The 12,570-nt window shown below is 39.0% G+C and overlaps 1 protein-coding gene across 6 annotated transcripts in view; it reads right to left on the bottom strand.

Annotated features, from left to right (window-relative positions):
- Positions 1-4,391: 4,391 nt before the first annotated feature.
- Positions 4,392-12,570, bottom strand: part of SH3YL1 (SH3 and SYLF domain containing 1) — a 47,891-nt gene continuing 39,712 nt past the window's right edge. For 4 of the 6 annotated variants that reach the window (XM_042017336.1, XM_042017339.1, XM_042017341.1 and 1 more), the window contains one exon: positions 4,392-4,985. In XM_042017336.1, coding sequence (XP_041873270.1) covers positions 4,786-4,985 — 200 coding nt within the window. In that variant the 3' untranslated portion in view covers positions 4,392-4,785. The remainder of the gene's footprint in view (positions 4,986-12,570) is intronic. The other 2 variants (XM_042017340.1, XM_042017342.1) reach the window with 1 other exon arrangement.

Genomic DNA, 12,570 nt, shown 5'->3' with positions numbered 1-12,570 from the left:
ATCTTGTCCTACTGCTTGGCACCACCAAGCAGAGCCTGGAGACATTGTCTGACATCTCCCTTCAGATACTGACAGACATTGATGAAGTCCCCTCTCAGTCATCTCTTCTGGAGGCTGAAAGGCCCAGCTCCCTCAGCCTTTCCTCATAAAAGAGATGTTCCAGTCCCTTAATCATCTTTGTAGCCCCTCATCAGACCTGCTCCAGATGTTCCATGTCTCTCTTGCGCTGAGGAGCCCCGAACTGGACACACCACTCCAGATGTGCCTCACCGGGGCTGAGTAGAAGGGCAGGATCACTCCCTGCAACCTGCTGGCAAAGCTCTTCCCAATGCACCCCAGGATACCTTTGGCCTTCTTGGCCTCAAGAACACACTGCTGGCTCATGGACAGCTTGTTGGCCACAAGAACACACTGCTGGCTCGTGGACAGGTTGTTGGCCACCAGGACCCCCAGGTCCTTCTCCATGGAGCTGCTTCCCAGGAGATCAGCCCCCAGCCTGTACAGGTCCATGGGGTTATTCCTCCCCAGGGGCAGGACCCTGCACTTGCCTTTGTTGAATTTTACAGTTCTTCTCTGCTCATCTCTCCAACCCATCGAGGTCCTTCTGAAGGGCTGCACAGCCCTCTGGGGTACCAGCCACTCCTCACAGATTTGTGTTGTCAGCATATTTCCCTAGGAGGCACCTGCACCTTCATCCAAACCAGTAACAAGTTTTGGTAAATTAAAAGATACTGAGCCCAGTGTTGAACCTTGGGGGACACCACTAGTGACAGGCCTCCAACTATACCCCATGCCACTAACTACAACTCTTTGGAATCTGGTGTTTAGCCAGTTCTCAATAAACTGAAAAAGATTTTAAAAACAATTTTTTAAATCTCTGAAACCAGAGATACTATTTAAAATAGTTAATTAAAGTGGATGCATTAATTAAAATGGATGTGGAAGAAAGATCTTTTGACAATAGTTACACACTGTTTCTGTGCTGAACGCAGAGTGCACAGTCCTAACTATGACCCTTCAGGAATCACCTTGCTCAAAATAAAGCCCATGAAGACTGACAGGAAACTGAGCCATGACATATAAATATAATCACAAAATAAATATGGAAAGTACCTGTACTGTATGTATAGTAATTACTGTTGTCTGATTAACTGTGCTTTAACAATAAAAATAGTTGTTTTATATGCTGAAGGTAACTGCTTATAAAAGCAGAATGAATAATTGAACCTGCTCAACACACAGCAGAAGTACTTCACCTCTAATCTTTGTACCTTTTACTAAGTATCTATCTTGGGGTGACTTTATGGTGTGTATCCCCTATTGCCGTTCTATGCCCAGACATGATTCCTGTGCCTTTCTGTGTCTTTAAAACTGGGTGTGAGAGAAGGAAAAAAAGCCAGAAGAACTTTTCAAAGCAGTTTGTGCTCCAAGGACACAGAGATAGCTGCTGCTGCTGCTGCAGGGCGGAGGCAAGCACCTTCCTGCTTTTCCCAGCTCTTGGCTCTTTTTCTTGGAAGAGAGAGAAGGAAACTCCTTTGTTTTCCTGGGACTTCAGTTTCTTCTTCTCTTCTGGACTGTTCAACAATACCAGAACACACTGGGTGACCTTACATCTCTGGCCCAGAGGGGCCTGCGGCGAAAACCCAGCTCTGAAGAGGAGACACAACACCCACAGAAAGGACTCTAAAATCTTCCCAGGTTTCTCTCCACAGTGAGAGGTTTTATTATTTAGCATTATTCTTTTCCCATTGTGCATTGTGTCTGTTAAACAAATAGGGTTTTTTTCCTTTCACTTTCCTCCAAGGAAATTTTGTTTTTTTCCTGAACCTGGTGGGGGAGGAATGGCTGCAACCTGCCTTCTATCAGAGGATGTTCATTTTGGACGTTCCTCCAAGTTTGTCTCAAACTGGGACAGTATCCCATTGAGGGAATCCCATGGCTCCATAACTCAATTCTTCTCTTCCAGTACAGATTCCACTGATGCGGTGCTGCAGACATCTATCATCCCAACTCCCACTAACAGCTGGATACCAGGCACCTCATAACTCATTAAATTATGCCAGAAGCACCATCTTCTTCAGTATTTTTCTTCTGGATCTGGTCAGGCATCCTGTAGCAAAGGAACACATAACATGGATTTTCATTGATGGAAAACCTCTCTTATCAGAACACGTTTCATGGGTGACTCTGTGCATCTCTAGGTTTTTGTTCCTAGACCTACTGCTGAGAACCTGAGATACCAGCTTCCTTAGGGATCTCTTAGTTTACTGAAATGTGCAGACTGCCTTTTACTGTAAAGTGTTTTTACTGTAAAAACCCTTTTGGAATTAGCCTAAGCCCACTGATCTGAGCTAATCCAGCCTGTGTCAATGATGTTTGGAATCAGGCAGTAGAGTTCTGTAGTGCTTCAAGGTTTGGTTCTGACAACCAATGCCTTTCTTGAATTAGGCTAATTTGCTGAATATTCTCTTTCCTCTATTACATTTAAATGAAGTAAGACACATTCCAGTTATAAGATATCCTTTCCATTTAATATTTCCTCCTCAAAATGCAGCTTGGATTTAGCAATTAATCAGTGATATCCTGCACAGTCCACAGATACCATGAACACTGAGATTAGACAATCCTCATTTTCCCCAAACAGCTAGGACAATCCAAGAAACTGAATTTACATAAACAATAAAAAGATTTTACGCTGCAAGTTCATAAATTCCAACAGTTTCATGGAAGAAGACACTTGAGATGAGTTAAGAAGCTTTAACAACTCTACATAAAAGCAAGTACACTGGCTGAAAAAGCAGCAAGCATTCTGGAAATGACTAATGAAGTATTACAGCAGAATACTGCTAGTGGATGCTTCAGCTTAAACTGTGTAGCTACAGTGCAGCAACAGGATATCATAAATGCAGGAGTTATTCTTTGTGAATATGTGACAATATCAAGCTTCTGGGACTATCACACTATTAGAAATCCTGTTCACTGAGTCCTGATAGTGGCTTATTTGGTGTTTTCTGGCTTAGGAAGCAATAGATGCAGTCTGTCAAAGATAGGTAAACACAGAACCTGCTTTCGCACCTCAAACTGGCAGATGCTACAGCAGTCCTTCTAAAAGCATAGTGTGCATTTCCACTGCAGCTACCTGAGGTTGTATAACTCTTTCTCACTAGCTAGAAAATATTTACTAAAAAAACATGTGCAAGCAGTGTGGATCTGTTTGGTGGTGGTATCTATTTGAAGATAGGTCTCTCTCCGATTTTTTGAGGCAAAGCATATGAAGGATTTTCACTGAAAGGCTGTAAACACATTTGACTCTGGTTTCAGTCTCTTCTGTCTCATTTTGAGTTTGTTTATCAAAATGTATTTTGGCTGAAAGAAATCCAGAAACTTTTCCCAATAACTAGAATTCAATAACTTCCTAATGCTAAGTCTTCATCTACACTGGGCTTAGCCTTACCATTACCATTCAGATGAGATAACTTAAACCTAAAGATTACCTGATAGATTAGTGGATCATAACAGATCAACTATGCCTTGGTTGCTGGAAAGATCATACATACTGATTTTCTGGTCCTCATGGCACAGTTAGAAGAAACAAGGACTTAATACATTTTCAAGTGGGGAAAACCTGAGACTGATGGAACATAATTATCATTTTGGCATTAACTCCATATAAGAGGCAAATTCAGGATATTCAGCACTGAGAAGGAAACGAAACTGGTTCTAAAAAACTCAAAATCTCATTCTCACTTCTGCTGTGATTTGTCACATCAATTTTAAAAGCAGTATCTGTATAATAAAGTTGATTTAAAAATATACTCAAAATGAAGTTGAAACCCAAGAATGATGGTGCTATACATTACTATCACATCTATCCTACAGAAATATCTTCCCTATATCATCCCTGTTATAAATGTACTCTACTCACTCTGTAGTTTATGTTGCTCTTTTCTTAAAGATTAAACATTAAAAAAATTTTAAATGGGAAGAAGCAGGAAGGATTCGAGCTCACTTGTGAAGCAGAAATTTCTCTATTTTGTGGATAGAGAGACCTGTGGAACAAGTTCCTACAGGAATCAAGGATAAGCCTGTATGTTTTCTGAGGGACTATTCATGCATTTTACTAAACAAACTTTCAGAAGTGCTTAAATTCTCCAAAGATGAGGGCAAGACAAGCTATCAGAGAAGCTGAACTGCTTAATTGTCACAGAGTTGTTTTAAAAAAGATCTTTGTGTGCCTAACAATGAGAAACATTACAGACCAGATCTAAAGTAGTTACTAAAAAACTGCAATATCTAGAGTGATTTTTAAAACCAAGTATGAAGGTGATTTTATCTGCCATACCTGTGAAAAAACATCTGTATTTACCAAGTAAAGAACTCTGACTCAGACATGGTTTGAAGCAAATTTAAGAGCATTTATTACAGAAAGAGACCATAAATAACAATTTAATAGAAATGAACATTTTTTCAGCATGTCTAATTCTAAACCTTTTCCCTCATGTGAAAAATTAATCCATATACTAAGACAGAATTGAAACTACACACAAATCGGATTACTTTTTATAGAGCAACTTGCTCAAAAATAATGCTCTTATAAATTGACTATCACCTACTGTTTACTTAAGAAATAAATTTAGGGGAAAGTTATGGTCATTCAAAGCATTTAATTTTTTTTTTTGTTAGAATAGTATTGATCAAAAATCTCATTTTAATAAAATCTGAAAAATTAAAATATATTTTTGAGTGTAAATATATTACTGCCTCAACATTTTATTCTGTACAAATTCAGTTGTTACTTATGGCAACATAATTGGCTGGAAAGATGCCAGTTTTTCCTCCTATTCTTCCTTCCCACCAATCAAATTGGGAATTTGTTTTAGTTGTCACTGTGATTTTGTCTCCGGCTTTGAAAGTCAAGTCACCAGGCTGTTGTCCTTCAAATGAATAAAGTGCAGTCACTTCCACTGGATCACTCCGAGAGTTATCTGAAATTAAAAATATTAAATAAAAAGGAAATTACTAAAAGGAAATTACTAGTGTCAGCACATACACTAAGTTCTTAAGCAGAATATCCTTAAATGACAGTAGAAAAGGGTGACAAAGACACTAAAATAATCTATATGAGAATATAAACCACTAATGAAAAATCCCCTCCATTTCTGCTACATTCTTAGGTAAGAGAAATTTTAATTCCAGCCTAATAGTACAGTCTATTTAATAAAATTAGACTCTGTACAAAATAAAGATCAGCCATTTTTCTGTATGCCTCGTACAGTCAAAGACAGTGGCAACAAAAGTGGTGTGTTGAGGAAAGCATGAGTGTTTCCTGAACGACTCCTATCAGAGCCACTGCTCAGATTTGAGTTTTGTTTGTGTTCTTTGTGACAGCTTCTTCATAGAAAGTACAAAATTCAAAGGAGAAAATTTGATTTTTTAATCAAAACTCAGGATATAAAAATACAAAATATCCACAGCACTTCCCTTCTTGTTCCATAGGTTTTGCAGTACCTGGGATTTTGGTGTATCTCAGACGTTAAACAGAACACACAAAATGTGCCAGTGGAAGGAACAGATTAAAGTTTGATGTACTGGAAATGACTTGGTTTGTATAGTAGTATTTTTGGCCACATATACAAATGGCTTTTATTTTCTTTACACCAATCTCTTACATAACTCTTCTTGTCCTCAGCTGGGGGTGGAATCATGCCATGAGTCTTCTAAAATAGTTTTAAAATTATGAAAATCTTGGATACTATTATCCATCCTCTATTCCTGTAGAAAATTTTTAGCCAATATCTCAATGTTTATTACCACTGAACTTTTAATCTGAGTATCTTCAATTTAATAATAATTATGTTTTCTCTCAATCCCTTCAACTGTCTGAGTTACAGGAGGTAGTTGCATTAGATTAATGTTGATTTAGAAAACAGTTAAATCTCTCACATGAGTGAATCTAAAAGTGAAAAATGGAAGGTGCATTGGAAGATTAGTTAAGAGGAAATAATGTTTACACAGTCAGGTAGAGAGATTTCAGGATGTATTTCTCATATAGACATGATGGCTGCATAAATGCTCAAGCATGCAAGATTAAAGGCTTTTAGCATTAGCTGCACCTTCTTGCTGTCAAAACTGCTGGAAAAGGGGAAATCCAAGCTCTCATTAGTCTACACATTGCAAGCGCAGAGCTAGAAAGGGTGGTGAGCAAAGCATTTATACAACGTTTGCAGTCTGTCTTCAACAACTGACAGACACAGATCTTTTCTTCTGGTTGCTTTTTTCATTTCAAAAGAAAGAGGAAAAATTCTTTTTCCTTAAGGCTCATAAACACAAACTGTAGCCAAAAGAGGACAGAGAAGAACAATGGACCACAAATGTATGCATAAACAGCACAGGGCTTTTTTCCCCAGCATCTGTCAATATATATGTTCATTCTACAGGCCAGTGCTTTCTCTTCATGATCTGAACTTTTAGCAATCATCAAAGAATAACACAAAATTATTTGGCCATGAGCTGGGAGAGATTTGATTGCAGAGAAGTCAAATGCTGTCTTTCTTGATCACACACTCTCTCTCTCTTGCTATCTATAGTCATGATGTAAAGCCACACAACACTATTTCTTTTGATGTGAAAATAAAACCATGATTATCAGGTCCATATCTCAATCAGTTACTCCTACCAAAAAAGGCAGCAATGCAGCTTTTCTAAATAGCTCTTTTACTGTCACATCTGAAACCCTGATACACTGAATATTTAGCAATTATATGAATTTCCTCCAAGAATTCAAATATTTGATGTACTTGGGATGATATGATGTGCTCCCGTGCACAGTGTGGTTTGAAGCTAGATATTTTGATTGAGGAAATTGCAGAAAAACCCACAAAAGCAAAAAAATCAACTTTTTACTCCTAGTATTAATTGAAGAATAGTCAGAAAATACTATGGCCCTTTAGGTGGTATGGCATGAAAATAGTTATGACTCAGTTGCATATAAAAAGGAAGAAGGGTATGTTTTACCCCTGTGCCACATTCAGGCAGCACACATGGGTAAAAGTTCCTTTTATACATCACTGTGAATGCAACAAATTCCTATACTTTGAGTTCTTAAACCTATGTGTTTCCATCACCTAAATGAATAGCCACTCAAAGAGAATCTGAGTTACTATATAATTAAAACTTCCCCAAATATATATGGAAAAATTAGATATTTGACAGAGCAAAAGAGAAGACTGAAAGTGCTAAGTGATGTGAGAGCTTCTTCTCATTACATTCAGAAGAAGAGCTGTCAAGACCACTATGACATGCTGGACTCATAGCAATGGTAGTTAACTAGTAGTTACCACCTCCATGGCTGAACCTGCAATAATACTGAAATTCCTCTTACACAAACTGCTGAGTATTCTGAAATTGGCTCTGTAAAAGTAGGAAGAAAAATGAAACGAGGCACAAATTAAAGCATGAAAAGGTGGGAAAAAAAGATCCATGTGTGAGATAGCAAAGGGTAGGAAGTATATTCAATGCACCACAACCATGCCTCCAATTATTGTTTGCTCTATCATATGAACAAAATTGTTTTATGTGTTTCTCTTCCCATTTTCTGCCCTTGTACACGTGCATCTTTCCAAACATAGAGAAACCTCAAAGCACGACAGCTGAATATGAACACTCAGTTCCGTGTCCTTGCCCCATTTGCTCCCTGCAATCATTTAAAAGCATTTTTCAGCTTTATTCCTGTCAGCTCTTTCATAGCCATTTCTACTTAATTTTCCCTAGCAGTCTTTTCCTATACTATAGTTTTGTTTGCTTTTATTTCTCATAAATATTCCAATTTCTGTGCTTTAATTATGTAGTCTTGTAGCACAAAGCAGACAGAATGCATATTTCTTGCCTCCAGAGTTCAGCATCCCATGCTTCATACTTATATGGGTCATCCTAACAATGAGGTATCTTAAATGCATGCACTATTATGAAACCTACTGCACAGACTATAACGAGGATCTATTTCATGTTCTCCTTTCCCAATTTCAGTTTTATATGAAAGGGTTTTAAATAAAATTGTTACATTCCACATGAAGATTGCTGAATGCATATACAGAAACCACATTTGCAGCTCACACAAGATGGTGCTACAGTGCTACATACAGCATATGATACTAAAATCATTGAGATTAATGAGTATGCACACTGCAAGAAAAACAAACTACATCGTAGAAAATCCTTATTTGTTATTGGTATTTGAATACACACACCACACTTCCACAAACACGGTGATCAAAACAGAAATATAGAAATTTTGGTTGAAGATCAATTAGCACAGTAGCCAACATATATATTCAATGCTCCAGCATACACAGGCATAGCATACGCTTGACAGCAAACTTCTCTGACCACAATATCCTCTCATTTTATTCATCTTTACATACCAAAATGATTTGAAGATTTTGTGAAGGAACACTGCTACAGATAAAAGACTTGGAGGGGTATAAACTAGAGTGAATTTATGGCCTCTTGGGTGTGCGACAATACAGCCTCAGAGTGAATGAAAGAGCAATAAAACTATTTTTAATTATGGCACATTTATCGCAGAATAAAAGCATTTTCTGTAAAGTCTCTGTAGAACAGATGCACTGTCTACACTTCTCTGACTCAGTTAAGAGGCCAGCTGGCATAGACTGGCCACACACATACCAGTAAACACTGACCAGAGAGAAAAGCCACATGCAAACTGCCTGCTGGTTTCTATACCGGAGTAACAACTGAACCACATCTTGGAATTATTTGTGAAAGTGGAAGGTGAGAATAATGCCAAGGCATTTTCTAACAACACAATCACATAACTAAATGAGTTACAGTGCTTGGGCCCATGCCTTCACACTGTTTAATTTACTAGTAAATAAAATAGCCACTATTCTACTGTGAGCTTATAAAATATTAGTAAAGCCATAGGCTGTTTCTAAGACTAGTTTTCAGAGAAGAACAGTCATTTGTAATCATTTTGGCTTAAGCTTATTAGACTTTCAAAACCCAAATCTGAGTTGGAACACAGAGTAGTTGGAACACAGTTCAGCTGTGGGCCCCAAACTTAATTTTACTGGCATAGATGCATATATCCCCCAGCCACCAAATGCCTGATACTGAACAGCTTGCAGAAGATGTGCTGCTTTTGGCCATGGACACAGCAATAAAACTGAAGTAAGTTTCATGTACTTGAGGTTAGTGGTGAGATTGCTAAACGTGCACTTTGCAAGTTTCACTAATTGTCAGTAATTTGAGAACTAGCATGATTTTGTGGGTCATGTGTGCACTGATGTCATGGTTTAATGCCAAATGGTGACTAAGTACCACACACACCTGACTCCCTGTCCCCCCTCAGTGGGATGTGAAAGAGATCTGGAGGGCTATAAGTAAGAAAACTCATGGACTCATGGGTTGAGATAAGAACTCAAGCTGTGTCCCCCCCCCCAACCTCTTATGCATCCCCAGCCCACTTGCTGACAGTGCAGCATGAGAAGCCATTGAGTCCTTAACTTAGAGTAACCCCTGCTCAGCAACAACTAAAACAGCAGCACATTATCGACTTTATTCTCATCCTAAATACAAAACACAACACTACTAGCAATTAACACTACCAGCTAAGAGGAAAATTAACTCTGCCCCAGACAAAACCAGGAAAAACTATATGATAGAAACTATAAGTGAACTAACATAAACTATTACTGCTGGTTTTGGGTTCATCACAACCATATTAAAGAACTTGCAGAAAAGGGCCCTGTGACTCAATTGTCACCACCAACAAGCCTTCTGATCAAGAGGACTGATCACTGCCACTGTGTTCTTGTTGCTGACTGTCCATATATTATGCACTCTTTGTTAAATATCTCCTTTGGTAAATGGACTGCCACAGAATGTTACAAGTCAGATGAGTCTCCAGCAACAGAGATGACAGAAGTTAGTGCAGGCACAAAAGCTCCACCAAAAAGCGCCAGCTTACTGAAAAGCTGTAATACAAGTCTCACTGTTTAAATGGAGACCTAGAAAAATAAGCAACCACATGGACCCTGTTGGTGCAGAAGTAAGAGAAAATCAACAAACAGACAAAATGATGGAAAACAACTAACAGATTAGGCAGGTGAAAAAATCTGTGCTTTTGAAAATAAACATATCAAGTATCAGAAAGGTTTAGTAAACTAATACACTGTTCAGAGGCATTGAAAGGATCAGGTATTGCTCATAGGTTTAGTATGAGAGATGTAAGCAGCAGTGAACAGACAAATATTGGTTCTTTACCCATTATGGGCTTTTGCTTGGAAAGGGTTAGTATTGAGTTTATATTCAGAGTTCAGGAAAGAATCCAAAGTAGGTTAAAGAACTAGGTCAATTACTGGGCCCCATTGCAAATCTGAATAAAAAATGATGGTGCCCTTAACAATGAAGACATGATAGGAAATTTTAATGCCCACCTTAGAAAGTGGTATCTGCTAAGATACCACTGTGAGTGTAAATACTGCGTGTATACATTTATTGGTTACACTAAAATGCCTGAAGGATGTTTGCTCCAAATTGTCATATTGAAAAGGAAGACTGTCATCAGGTTCCAACCAAACTTGTTAAAGAGGAAGACAACCATTAGCTTAACTCAACAACTATAGATGAGGCAATGCAAAGAAGGCAAACAGCATCCCAGGTTGCATTAGGCAAAGTATTGACAACAGGTCAAGGGAGGTGATCTCCTTTACTCAGCACTGGTGTGGTCACACCTGGAGTGCAGAGTCCAGTTCTAAGCTTCTCAGTACAAGAGAAACAAGGACACGCAGGAAAAAATCCAGCAAAGGGCCATGTGGAACCTGAAGGGACTGGAGCATCTCTCTTATGTGGAAAGGCTGAGAGAGCCTAGGGAAGAAAAGGCTTATCTGTACCTATAAATATGTGAAGGAATGGTGAAAATAGGGTGGAGCCAGGCTCTTGCCAGTGATGCCCAGTGACAGAGGCAATGGCTACATACTGAAACACAGGAGGTGCTGTCTGAACATCAGGAAACACTTTTTTGCTCTAAGAGTGACTGAATAGGTTGTCCAGAGAGGTGATGGAGTTTTCATCCAAAAAAAGCTGTCTAGACCCAGTCCTGCTTGAGCAAGGGTGTTGGACCAGATGATATCTAGAGGTCCTTTTCAACCTCAGCCATTGTACAATTTGGTGAAAAACTTCAAAGAGACTTTTGAAATAAAGTTACCTGAAAGTATAAAAGCAGTATGAAAATTTGTATTGTAGGCAGTTGGGACTGGAACAGCTGTAATCAAAACCCAGTTTGATACCAATGGAAGTCACATTGTCAGCATCATCTGATGGTCAGGCCAGACAGAGCAGACTTCCTGTCAGACACTGACTAGCCTGTATCCAGCTAGGGGAGTGCCAGCATGGAGCACTCCTAGTAGGAACCCGCATCTCTCTGAGGATGCTTCCTGGCAGGGCCTTCCTGTCAACATATGGCTCAGTGTGTTGTAGGGAGTTGCACTGGCACACAAATCAGTTTAGTCTAGGACTGACAGAGTGACTAGGGTTACTGTTAAGACTTGGATCAGAGTTTAGTAAAATAAGGGGCTGAAGAGAAAGATTCATTGGTGGACAAGCAATACCAGAAATGAGGTGAGGCAGTAAATGGCCAGAGTAAGTATCTTACAGGTATGTCTGCATTTGCTGTGTTCCTCAACTGACAGATCTAGATCTAAGAACTAAAACATAACACTGGCTCCTTGCAAGACAAGTGAAAAATAGAAAAGAGAAAAAATTGTCTTATGGCTTATTCCCAGCTGTATGAGTTACTGCTTTACAGTCAAAGCCAGCTTTTAGGGTGGAACTAAAATAATAGTATGGAATCCAGACAGTAACAGTTAGTCAGCTTCTGCACTCAGTTACTAGGGGTCTTACAGTCCCTTCCTGCTTTATAATGCCTTCAAGAAACCTTGAAATGAAGGGTGGATCTGTCAGGGAGTGCTTTTGGTTCTGTTTGAGCTCAAGAAGCCTCAAGGTTTATTGAGCTATATTTCAGGTAGGATTTGAGTAGGGGCTACAGAAACCAGAGAGATACATTTTCTGCTGGATGCAGCATATTATACATTAGAATATGAAAAGCAAGGGTGGGCAAAGGAAATGGCATGTAGTAAATTCTGAAGGCATCAGGGTAACTACTAATGACAGGGATAGCTTTCTGAAGTAGCGTTAGGGCTCATGACAGGAGGAACTAAAGATCTAAAATTCTGACTTGGGGAATGCAGCAGCATTGGGCCATGATGATGCCTAAAGGCAGACAGAGAAATGGTTAAAGTTTAACTTCAAAGTAGGTAGGTGACCACTAAGTTAAACCTGTAATACTAACAAGACTGAGGTGAAAGCTGCATCTGTCAGGGGGTGCTTTAGGTTCTGTCTGAGCTCAAAGACATACTTAACATGAGAGCCAGTGGAGGAATGTAAAAGATGAGCAAAATGATAGGGCAGGAAATTAACTTTGAAGCAAGAACTGAATCTAGATGAACGTAAAGAAATATTGAATTTGCAAAGGTCAGAGAGAAGGATGTT

The sequence above is a fragment of the Corvus kubaryi genome, unplaced genomic scaffold (genome assembly GCF_017639235.1).
Source record: "Corvus kubaryi isolate FWS band 111438036 unplaced genomic scaffold, C.kubaryi_AGA036_p1.0 split3-73, whole genome shotgun sequence".
Classification (NCBI taxonomy): Eukaryota; Metazoa; Chordata; class Aves; order Passeriformes; family Corvidae; genus Corvus; species Corvus kubaryi.
Note: the sequence above shows the minus strand (reverse complement) of the source record. Positions and strands in the feature narration are given on the sequence as shown.